The sequence below is a fragment of the Fusarium vanettenii genome (genome assembly GCF_000151355.1).
Source record: "Fusarium vanettenii 77-13-4 chromosome 2 genomic scaffold NECHAsca_18_chr2_1_0, whole genome shotgun sequence".
NCBI classification, from domain to species: Eukaryota; Fungi; Ascomycota; class Sordariomycetes; order Hypocreales; family Nectriaceae; genus Fusarium; species Fusarium vanettenii.
The window spans coordinates 2,610,299-2,622,590 of NW_003315867.1; the positions used below are offsets into that span (position 1 = coordinate 2,610,299).

General features: G+C 52.6%; 2 protein-coding genes across 2 annotated transcripts; both read left to right on the top strand.

Annotated features, from left to right (window-relative positions):
- Window positions 1-3,345: 3,345 nt before the first annotated feature.
- Window positions 3,346-4,807, top strand: NECHADRAFT_66588 (uncharacterized protein). Its single transcript, XM_003046061.1, has 4 exons — window positions 3,346-3,494; window positions 3,578-3,794; window positions 3,843-4,245; window positions 4,293-4,807. Exons 1-4 carry the CDS (start codon window positions 3,476-3,478, stop codon window positions 4,515-4,517), a joined length of 864 nt encoding a protein of 287 aa, XP_003046107.1. The 5' UTR covers window positions 3,346-3,475; the 3' UTR covers window positions 4,518-4,807.
- Window positions 4,808-7,294: 2,487 nt separating this feature from the next.
- On the top strand, window positions 7,295-12,114 carry NECHADRAFT_32679 (uncharacterized protein; the record flags this gene model as incomplete). The annotated part of the gene is made up of 7 exons (XM_003046062.1): window positions 7,295-7,389; window positions 7,509-7,526; window positions 7,583-10,050; window positions 10,097-10,992; window positions 11,043-11,300; window positions 11,361-11,941; window positions 12,012-12,114. 7 exons carry the CDS (start codon window positions 7,295-7,297, stop codon window positions 12,112-12,114), a joined length of 4,419 nt encoding a protein of 1,472 aa, XP_003046108.1.
- Window positions 12,115-12,292: the final 178 nt, after the last annotated feature.

Below are 12,292 nucleotides of genomic sequence, written 5' to 3' on the forward strand. Positions count from 1 at the left end.
CAGGGCCAATTGTAATTCCCAAGCCACCCTCACCGCGGTTTGGGATTTGATTGGCAAATAACATCCTTGCTTGCATTTTGGGATTTGCAACTCGGCGGAACAGCCCAAAGACAAGCCGCGCATGCCCAAGGCCGTCCACAAGGCCGTCCAAGCCCAAGACAGGCCGACACAGCCCAGACGAGGGTGGGTTTTGCTCTGGGAAGACATGGAAATTGCAAAACTGCACCATGGGCCCTCGTGCATCGTTTGAGTCGTGGCCCAACGGCACCCAACGGGCACCCAATACCCGCCAAATTCAGGTCCCGGCGTGAGCTTCGCTGGCCGCGATTGGCGTGACCTGGCATGCAGGTCTGGCCATCATGTCCCATGATGCGCGTGAGCTCTAATGCGTGTGCTTCTGCGCGAACGATCTTATTCAGACCAAGCAGAAAAAACCACATCACCCTGACTCCCCCGTGTCATCAACCGCGATCATGGGCTTGAATAAAGGCTCGCTCAGTCCCATCGGTCCATCCATGACCGACACCACTCTCCTACCTCACCCATCATCATCTCACACCCTGCACCTACACCTGCAAACACCATTAGCATCACGTCATCCCAAAACCATGGTGAGAGAGGAAGACTACAACTCCTGGGAGGAGCCTAGCAAATATCCGCGGATACCCAACGTCTATGAGCCCATCGAAGACGTTCCATCTCGCAACGCTCACGACACCAACACTCGGCCTCTCAACCGAGACAAGACAAAGGCCATCGCAGTCAAACTGAATATCGATAACCATCGCCAGTCAACTTCACTGCGACGATCCCCTGACTTTGAAAATTGGCCAGACCACAGGGCACTTGAGGACGATCAAGCGAATTGGTCCGTCGTCGCACAGCTGGGGAGCAGTTATACCTGGAGCGATGATTCCTTCAACTGGCCTCCGAAACCGACAGACCCGTCGCATCGGCGGCAGCGTGAAACAGACGAGCAGAGGCGAGCAAAACGGCAGTCAAGTTTCGAGAAGTGGATGAATGCCGGCGACAAACTCTTCTGCCACTCACAGAAGGCCCGGTCATGATGCTCTCAAAAAGAGCTTGACGACGATGACCAAGACAAAAATGGTGAAGAGCATGAGACATGATTCGGCGTTTTAACTGCGAGTAACACATACCGGATTCAGGAAGGGTATCGAATAATTGCATCATCTTGTCAAGACAGATCAAAGACGCATCAGCAGCTGGCCGTACAAACACTTTGGGTCGATGCAAGAACGGCGTCGGTTTGGTCTTTGACTTTTGGTAGAATTGATGATTTTGGCCATGATGCGAGGTGCAACTTTGTACCATGTCGACTTCAGATGAGATGAGATGAGATCGCATGCCTTGTAGCCTGAAAGACTTGCATCATGTCCAGCCGAGTCCGCCAAGAGCACAGGATATCCCAATCGAGCCTTGTCACTGACCCCTCGGGATCTTGGGGTTGCCCGGTAGATGGATGCCTCGAGGCCATGATGATGCCTGAGTCCACGAGGCCTCAGGAAGGAACGAGAATGGCCGGGGGCCAGAGGGTGCGAAGGCGTCGACTGAATAAGGAACGCACTCTCGGGAAGAATTACACCAAGAGTGCACCAATCTTAATGTCAGCTCATCTTGGTGTGCAGGCTCATGGAGCACAGATGACGAAAGGGTGTTGTCGGAGTAGGTAGTGGTGGTGATGTGAAACACGACTTGTTTTGTGCCGTGAAACCTGCAGATGAATGAAAATGGCCGGGAAGAACTGTTGTTAGCCAGGAAATGGAAGAGTGAGTATGAGGAACAATGGTTGCCAATTGCTCGTCGATGAAAGGATTTGACTTTAGGAACGGGACAGGAAAAGAATTGATGCTTGGTTTTGACGAGGGCCAGCTCAAGTCATCGACAATTGTCAACCCGGGATGTACCTGCCAACTTCAGGATGCAGTGAGGATGGCTGTGGCGTTACAACCACGAATCTCGATGGGCAGCCACTACAGAACAAACCGGGCAACACCTGCCCTCCTTCTTCCTGCCGTCCCTCTTGGTGAGGGTCACGCGAACCAGCAACTGCACACCCAAATCCTTGACAAGGTTCTCGTTAGCACAACTGCCGATATTGCCAAAGATGCCTTAACAAGGAGCTGGTCTCGCCGTCTGTCAGTCTCTCCACGCGCTGCAAGCGGAAGACGAGCCGTTATGAGCCGATCTCGAGGCAGAGCCCAAGTCGAGGTCGTCATTAGGGGGCTGAGGTCAGCCAATCACGTAGCTCCAGAGACGCCTACTTCCCTCACGACAATCCCAATGCAGGCCTGTGCAGCGCAACGCACAAGGGAGTGACTTGCGCATGCACCACAGGTTCTCTGAGCAGGTGCGACCTTGATGAAACTGTTTTAGCGGTACCTGCCCTCGGATGGAGCTCAGGCCACCAGCAAATACTGTACAGTACATGGCATCATTCAATGCCCCTGTAGAAGCCTCTTGGAAGCAGGCCAATCTCGTCCGACGGCGCAAAAGGCTACTGCACTGACTACCAACAGTAGCGCTGTGTAAGACAAAGCCATCCCATTTCTCTCTCGGCTGATGACTTTTCTGTATGAATCAATGGACTTGTGATCATGGAAATGGAACCCTTGAATGGACGGGCTGTCGCGGATAATTACGTACCTTGGCCATGTACCTCAGACAGAGCACCACCATCGCTGCCTTGCTCGCACACCAACTCCACACCAGCACTTCCGGAATCCAGCCTGGCCACCACCTTGATCCCCAAGGTTTAACACCAGAAACCAATCAAAGCACGACCTTGCTTTATTTTCCGGTAGTCTTTTCGACTGATCCGGCACCCCGCAAGACAGGCCCGTCCCCTAGCGCCCTCCCGAGCAGGTCATCTGGCCTGGCAGGGCATGGCATGGTTGGTGATGCAGGTGTTGCTCTGAGGATGCGCGGTTGGAGATCTGCCGTCGAGAGGCGATGGCGGTCATGCGCTGACCATCCCCAATCCTACGCTTATACCGACCTCGACGTACCTGTCCCTGTCACTGTCCAGCTACGTAGTTGGGTACCTTTGTGAGTGAGCTTCCCGATGGAACCGCCTTCCAAGCTGTTACAGTGCCTTGGTTTATTCGAGGCAAGCCAAGGTACAGTAGAGTAGCTTCCATGGCGCGTGGTGTGACACGAGCATCGTCGATGGTTGCTTGCTCGGCCCTTCCCCTCCATCATCCGGGCTGCTTCCCCGCATAAACTACTCGGCCGTCTGCCTACCTATTCCTTGTTGTTTAAATGCTTTCTTCTCCCTCTGCCGCTCTTGAGATTCCTCTCCTTCTTCCACACGTCACCAGTTCTCCGGCGCACACCCACACACTTTGAACTGCGTCCCTAGCCTGCCTTAGCAGCCATCTTGACTCGAATCGACCTTATTCTCGACTATTCTCGACGTCTTCCATACCCAGGGCCGACTCTCTCATCTGTCATCATGGCGAACTGGCAACAGCGTACGTTCAAAACAATACGAGGCGCCTCTCCTCAGCTCTCCGGTCCTTCACTCGGGAGTTACACCGCTGACCATGCCTCCTAGTCAACCCCTTCAGCAAGAGGGAGTCTCACTCAAACGGAGCTATTCTCACGTACAAGATCCTGACTCTCCTCACCTGGATCCTGTCCCTCGTCGTCACCGTTTACTACACCGTCCGCCGTCCCGAAGATGGCCACACGAGAAACAGAACGATCTGGGAGCAGAACCACATGTACCCCACTGCTTTCAGCCTGAACTCTACCATCACCTCCATCTACTGGTACGCTTCGCCATGGTTTATTTGTTGGAAGCGCTAACTCTTCTCCAGGATTGTCCTCTTTTTCCTCCAGGCTGGTTACATTGGCCACCTCTTCTCGAGCAACTCGGATATTGTTCACGCTGCCGCCAGCGTTGGAAGCCACTTCATCTTCAACAACCTCTTCCACTTCGCCTTTGTCATGCTCTTTGTCCGATCTCACTTCCACTGGGCCGAGGTCATCTTGATTCTGAACTTCATTAACCTTTCTTCGCTCTACTTCCGCCACAACACCTATCCTCGATTCATCCACACCCCGGTTGCTTCTGGACCTCTGGCCTGGACCTTTGTTGCCATCTACTGGAATGGCGCTCTGATGATTCCTCACCCCCACCATCTGGTGCCCCGCATCTTCGGAAACATCTTCATTTGGGCCATTCTCGCCTATGGACTGTTCTTCATCATCATCTACAAGGTTTGTAACGTATCCACCTGTTGCCGCAGTAGACTAACCGGACGCAGGATTACACCATGGGCTTCTCGCTCAGTGTTCTTTCCGCGGCCATTGGTGTTTCGCAATTCCTTGACAAGGTCATTGCTTTCCAGTGGATTTTCGCTTTCATCATCATGGCTCTTCTCTTCATCGCAACTGTCATTGTCGCAGTCCCCGCCTGGACTGGCAGAGAGATTAGCTGGCGATCTGCACCTGCTGACCAAGAGCGCGCTCCTCTCCTTGCTGAGAACTAAGCGCCCGGTATAATCAAGAGAGCGGTGACTTGTCTCTAGATACCCAGCGGTTATTCTCGGTCAGCATGGTATTTTCAGGTTGGATTGGTGGCCATGATTTGTCTTGCGTCTCTTAACCTCCCGTTATTCGCAATTCGAGCCCATCGGACGTGGAGTTGGGAAGGCATGGCGTTGTATATTTGCCGAAACGTTGTTAATTATTTGCACGTTCATTACAGGCGCTCAGTCACCTCGGTAATTAGGTAGTAATTGAAGGATCCCGACAGACAAACTCACGCGGTGTCACCAAGATTTGGGAACTTTTACTCCGGTGACGATCATGACATGCTGAGGGTGACGTAACTGTGGGGATGGACGCGAATCGATAAGTTGCCGTCATAAGCTAGGCCAACTACGGTAAAGAAGCTCTGCGGCTTGGATCGAGACCAGACGTCAAAGATTCTTGATTGCCTCACCCGATACACCATAACACGACGACGGTCGACGCTTGCAGATGAAGCCCCTGAGGGCATTTCCCTTTCCGTTGAATATTGGGACCGATATTTGCCAAATCTCGCGCATCTATCGAATCCTCTCAGGTCCTCGTGCTTCACGCTTCGTCAACAGGATCCTCTCTCCTGAGGAGCTCGCAAAGAAGGATGCTCGCCTCGACATCTTAAGACGGGTGCCGGCAAAGAATGGCGAACCGGAAGTAGGCCAGGGGAGTGGAAACAAGGCATTAGTCGGGGGTGATCAAAGCCATGAGAGTATTGCCGTCAGAGATCCCGAACTATGGAAGTGTGCCGCCTTTGTTGCAGGGAGGTAAATGCTGTCCAACCCCTCCATGATATTGGGGATTCGCAATTCCGCTGACTTGGATATTGCGTCAGGTTCGCGGCAAAGGAAGCCGCCATCAAGGCGCATCCATACCGACGCCTAACGTTTCACGACGTGATGATTGAGAGGCGCCAAGTTGAGGGAGAGAGGTTGGGAAGCGGGCCACCGGTGGCGCGCATACGGAGCGGCGAAGAGCAGGCAGAGGATGCAAGCGCTCCAGTGTCGATCAGCCATGATGGAGACTATGCGACGGCTGTGTGTTTGGGGCATGAGCCAAGAAATGGAGATATCAAGGGCTAATGATGGGAGAGTGCGTTCGCTGTTGACGGATTACAATATACAAGCCTCACCGTTCCAGAAAGAGTGCATAGTCAAAAAGAGTAATCAACCGTATAAGGCAAAAGTGAGGTCATCAAAAAGATAAAATGGAAAACGTTGCTTGACATGAGGAAGGAGCAGGCGGGTACCCGCCTTGCAATGCTGCGGGGCCAGCACCTTCCCGCTCAACAACGACATCTAAGGAAGGAGCAAAAACAAAACACCACACCAAAACATCACCAACTCCAAAAAAGATATCCAACCACCAAAAATGAATCATTCACGGTATACCAGGGACTCGAACCCTGAGCCTTAGTCTTAGGAGGACTACGCGCTACCATTGCGCCAGCACACCGCTGCCGTCTTTGTTGATTGGCTATGTTGAGTGAGTTGTAAGTTGAGTTTATATTGACTGAGTTTGGGGGGGTTGGTTGGGCTGGAAGGGATGAGTTCTGTTCGAATGGTTACAAATTTGGCAGGTGACAGTCGCCGTTTTATGGTATTCTTAGATGGATTAGTTGTTTGGTTTCTTCCATGTTGAGCGGGTCGTTGCGTGGTGCATGGGCAGGTGCTTGCCAGTGCTTAGCCGCGTGTTATCGGCAGTTTGCAGGCAGGGCGGTCAAAGACAGTTGTATTTGTTATGTTGTAAGTATTAATATGAAATCACGCTAGTTGTTTCTGTTTCTTCATACGGCAATACTGGTGACAACATTGCGTGGAGAACTGGCAACATTGTGCCTTCACATCAAACTACACTCATTGTTTCTATACCATTTTCAACAAGCGGAATCAAGGAAACGAGTTGCCAGACGCCCGGCTACAGTAACCGGATCTACAGCTCACAATGATACTTCACAAGTAAGCACCCGCCCAATCACATAACCAGATCAGGCACGCAAAACCAAAAACCAACAGAACGGATAAATGATGCCATATCGAACCAATCTGGCTACCCTGGAGATAAACCGGCCGTTGTCGATGGTGACCACCACTTTGACACAGCTCCACCCCCACGAAAGAAGGCCTCATCGGAATTGAGACAACAGAGAAAAGAGACAACTTCCTCACCGTGACGCCTCGGTCTAAGCCATTAAGGCAACGATGAGTCCTCACCGAAACCGGTCAGCAAGCAAGACGAGGCGGTCAAACAACGAGGCAAACGGCTGCCGGTCGAATCGACGTCTTGACCGTTGTCCTGCCGTCCCCCCCCCCGTATTCTGGTGGATGCGGGCTGTGTCTTTTGGCGGCGGGTCCCTGCTGCGGTGGATCGGGCCCCAGGGTGACGGTCCACTGAGAGCCCTGGGGAGCCCACCAAAGCTTCAGCGCTAGAAGTCCCGATGGTCGGCCTTGACGGGCCCCACCAGCTCTTTCCGCCCCCCCCCAGCCATTGTTCATGAGAACTGGAAGGGGACATGGATTGATAACGTGCTTGCTGTTTTCTTCCCAGGGGGACTTGATTTCAACTCTTCATTCACAATCTTTTTTTGGTGTGACGGTGGGTTGAGAGTCAATTGGTGACTCGGCTGCTTCTCAATCACCTGAATTGACATTCGTTGCCTCTGCGCTCTCTTCCTGCTTTTATCTCTCTCGCTCTAGCATCATCTCAAAGCTTCAGCGGGGTTTCTCATGTCTACGCGGCCATGATGGATGTCCTGATCCACCGGTTCGGCGGATTTGAATTCTCTCCTTACCAAAGGAATCAATCATCTCTGCCTCCACAGCCTGACTACCTGACAAGGTATTTATGATAGAAACACCCCTGTTGAACAGCCATGCTAAGCCATGTCCAGCGTCTATCAAAGCACACTGTCGTTGACTCAAGTACCATGGATCGCTGATGTCTCACGGCTTGCCCAGTCTGGAGCTCCTCAAGCTGTGTTGCTCTTTATATCTTTGACACGGCTTCTGGTTCGAATTGCTCAAATCCGAAGCAGTTTCTCTGCTCAACGTTTAAAAGCGGCCAAGATTCGGTGGCCGTATGAACTTGCATCTCAAGCTGCAAGGCTCGCCGCCACAGTCCTCATTACGGTTGCCTTCATACATGGCCGGATACACTGGTCAAATATTCTAGTGGTTGCATATGCTTTCATCCTTGGCCTGCTGCGCCTTTTCAACCACCTACAATGGCGACACGTGGCTCTGCACCAAGTCAACCTGGTGCTCACTGCCATGTTGTTCATCCTTATCGTCGGTTACACTTTGCCTTGTATCCAGACTGGTACACAATGCCTCCGCGATGCTAGTGTTTCCGGGGCTATCGCGGCCCTCACTGTGGCATTTGCCGTGGCCATTACCACACCGCGAGAATGGACACCTTTGCCGGTTGACCTCAACATCCCCGGCTACAACCAGGATGAGCCTGCCCCTGAAGAGGCCTGCAGTTGGTTCACCTACTACTGTTCCTACGACTGGCTAACACCCATCATTTGGAAGGGTACCAAGCGCAAACTTGATATGGCTGACATCCCCAAGCTTGCTTGGTATGACGAGCCCATGTACCTCCTGCGCCGTGTCCAGGAGGCCAGGGCCATCTCGAAAAAGACATTGCGCACGGTAATCCGCTTCCAGAAGAGCGAGCTGGTCCTCATGTCTGCTTGGGTCGGGTCTGCATACACGGTAGAGACTGTGGCCGCCTACGCCATGTTCAAACTCCTCGAGTACCTTGCTAACCCAAACGGTGCCATCTACAAGCCCTGGCTCTGGCTACTTCTCATGTTCCTCGGCCCCCTGGCTCGCTCTGTTTGCTTCCAGCAGTACATCTTCACGTCCACCAGACTCGTGGTTCGCATTAAATCTGCCTTTACTCAGGAGTTGTACTACACTGCGCTCGAGTCGATGGAGATGGAGGAAGACCCCTTTGAGCTGCAGTCAGGAGGCGCGAAGCCAGGCCACCACAAGAGCCAGGGCCAGAAGAGCGCCAAGAGCACCTCGGCAGGACGACTGGCAAACTTGATGGCTTCTGACATCGATGCCATCTACAGGTCACGGGATATCATTCAAGCTACTGTCGGCGTCCCTGCCGGTACCATAATTTCTCTTGTTGGCATGTATAGGATGCTCGGCTGGGCCTCCCTCGTCGGGACAGTTATTCTATTCCTGGCGACTCCCCTCTCCGTCTGGCTGGGACGAAAGATGTTCTTCTCGCAGCGCCGGGTTAGGAAGGCCCAAGATTCACGCATGTCCCTCGTGACAGAGTATCTTGCTTCTCTCCGTGCCATCAAGTATTTTGCGTGGGAGAATCCCATCACGGATAAGATCATCGAAGCTCGGACTGCAGAGCAGAAAGAGCTCTGGAGGACTTCTATGCTCCAAGCTTTGCTGAACCAAGTCATGCAGATCTTTCCCTACCTGTCCCTGCTCGTCATGTTTGGGCTCCACGTTGGCATCGAGAAGCGTCGTCTCGATGCTGCCACTGCCTTCACAACCATCTTTCTTGTCAAGAACGTTCGCAGAAACATCATGCAGGCTAGTGCCTTTGGCAGAAACTTTGCGAGCGCCCTTGTGTCGGTGAAGCGGCTGGACAAGTACTTTGAGAGCACAGTTCCCATTGTTCACTATCCGGTAGGTCCGCTGCGGATGCAGGGAGCATCATTCCGGAAGACCAAGAAGGCTACGTTCACTTTGAACGACATCACGCTCGATTTCGCCCAAGGAGGCCTAAACGTTGTCGGCGGTCCAAGTGGAAGTGGAAAGACGACACTCTTGTTGTCTATTCTGGGTGAGACGTATCTTGAGAGCGGCTCCTTGACAAGACCCGAAGACGTTGCTTTTGCATCCCAGTCTGCTTGGCTGCAGAATGATACTATCCAGGCAAATGTCCTCTTTGGCAGTCCCATGGAGGAAGCAAGGTACAAGCGTGTCATTGAAGCATGCTGCCTCTGGGAAGACTTTAAGGAACTACCCGCCAGGGACATGACGACGGTAGGTGAGAATGGCACTTCTCTCTCAGGAGGTCAGAAGGCTCGAGTTGCCCTCGCAAGAGCACTGTACTCCAAGGCGCCCCTCTTGCTACTTGACGACATCTTTGCCGCTCTGGATGCCAAGACAGCTGCAGGTGTCTGGAAGTATTGCTTTTGTAGTGACCTTTTGAGTGGGAGGACGACAGTGCTAGTGACTAACCTGCCTTGGATCTCTGAGCAAGCCGACTTTTCTGTGTCGATGGAAAAGGGGCAGATCAGCTCGGCTGAATCCCAGATTGGTGTCGTTCGCAAGCCTATCGCCATTGCTCAGGTCTTGGGAGGAGACCCTGAGGACAACGAAGCTCCTGACGAGACCGAACCGGCGATCCAGTCTAATGGTGACTCTCTGAACGATGCGAACAAGGTCTCGGAGCATAAGACGATGAAGGATCTTGTGAGCCAGGAAATGAAGGCATCTGGAAAAGTTGGCCGCAACACTTGTATGCACAGTTCATTCGTGTCAAGACTATGCTGACTCGGCCACAGTTTTGCAGTACATGAGCTACTTTGGACATCCGCTGTTTGTCATTGCGTGTCTTGGTCTTCTTTTGGGTACCAACATCTTCACCTTTGCCAGCACTCTGTGGCTTTCCGTCTGGGTCGAGGCATACGACCACCAAGCGCACATCGACATAGCTTACTACATGGGCATTTTTGCTGCCCTCACCTTTCTAGAGATTGGCACTTATTGTCTGGCTATCATTATGTTTGAGTGGGGGGCCTGGCGTGCGGCCAGACGCCTACACAACGACTTCATCCGCGCCATCATGCGAGTCTCTCTGTCGTGGTTCAAGCACATTCCTATCGGCCGTATCACCAATCGCTTCTCAAGCGACATGGCCTCGATCGATGGGACTATCTGTACCATGCTGAGACTCATGCTTGATACGATCCTTCTGATGCTATTCCGCATCGGTGCTGTGAGCAGCATCATGCCTATCTTTATGGTTCCGGCACTGTTTACTTGTCTGTTTGGTGTTCTCATCGGAGAGATGTACACCCGCACTGCCGTTGTCATCAAGCGTCTCACCTCTTCAGCACAGTCACCAGTGTTTTCACAGTTTGCCGATACCCTCGCCGGTCTACCTGTTATCCGTGCTAGAGCGGGCATGTCGTCGACATTCCGAGAGGAGCTGGCTGCAAAGTTGCGAGCCTGGTCTGCGTCTTCTGTGGCCAGCTTCAATGCTAACCGTTGGGTTGCCGTGCGTGTAGACTTTGTGACGGCACTTGTGAGCCTGTCGGCTGGTATCATTGCAGTAACTCAAGCTGGAGTTGTGGCTGCGGGCCTGGTTGGTTTCTCACTCACCAACGCCAACGGACTTAGCCAGACTATCCTGTTGCTAGTCCGTGCCATGAATGATCTTGAGGTCGAGATGCAGAGTGTGAGTATCCTTGAAGTCGGTGAAATTGCGGCTGCTAACCCGAGCACTAGTTCCACCGAGTCAAGGAGTATGTCAAGCTGGAGCCCGAAGAGAAGGAAGACGAGACATATCCTGATGAGGGCGAGTACACAGATGACCCGACTCATGTGATACCTGAAGACTGGCCTCGATCTGGCGAAATCGAGTTTAGGAACGTGACCATTCGGTACGATCCGAATGGGCCTGATATCCTCACCGACGTAAACCTCAAGTTCAAGGCGGGTGAACGCGTGGCCGTGGTAGGACGAACAGGGTCGGGCAAGAGCACGGTGAGTATCGGGTGTTCTTCTTCAACTTGTTTTCAGTGACACTAACCATGATGCTTTCAGCTGGTCCTCTCCCTGCTGCGCTTCACACATGTCGTCTCTGGGGAGATTCTGTATGACGGGGTTGATATCACCAAGGTCCCTCGACATCGCCTTCGCGAGAGTCTGACCATCATTCCACAAGAAGCTGTCCTGTTCAACGGTACTGTCGAGTCCAATCTCGACCCAGGCGGTCAAGTTCCCAAGGAGGTGCTTGACAAGGCCCTCGACAACTGCAAGGGAATAGCGTCCTTTTCTCCGCATGCCTCGGATGACAGCGACAACGAGGAAAATGCTGCCGATGACGAGGATCATAGTGCTGTGACACTTGGAACCATCGTGGACGCCAAGGGCGAGAATTTCTCGCATGGTCAACGACAGGTGCTCTCGCTGTGCCGGGCACTCATTCGTCAGAGCAAGCTGATGCTTCTAGACGAAGCGACAGCCAGCATGGACTACGAGACGGATAGAGGCATCCAGAGCGTCCTGCGAAGGGAGCTGGAAGCCGAAGGCGGAGACCGCACGCTGGTGACAATTGCCCATCGCCTGCGTACCATTATTGACTATGACACTGTCGTCGTCATGAGTGCTGGACGTGTACTTGAGTAAGTTGTGGTTTCACTATTGTATCCATAGCCCTCGGATAATGAAGGCATACTAATGAACCTCGTTTAGGTGCGGTTCTCCCCGAGACTTGTACAATGCTCGAGGTCAATTTTACGACATGGTATATCACAGTGGCGAGATGGAGGATTTGCGAGAACTTTTGGACGCGTAAATGTTGATAGGATACAAAAGTAGACGACGGAGGTTGGGAGTTGATTGAGACGCCGTTGTTGGATAAAATTGCATGAGAAGCATATAGAACAGCAAAATATGGTGGCTTGTGATAGTCAAATCGTGAGCTAGACATGATGGTTCAAGAATTGATACATTTGTCTCGCTCGTTGACATGC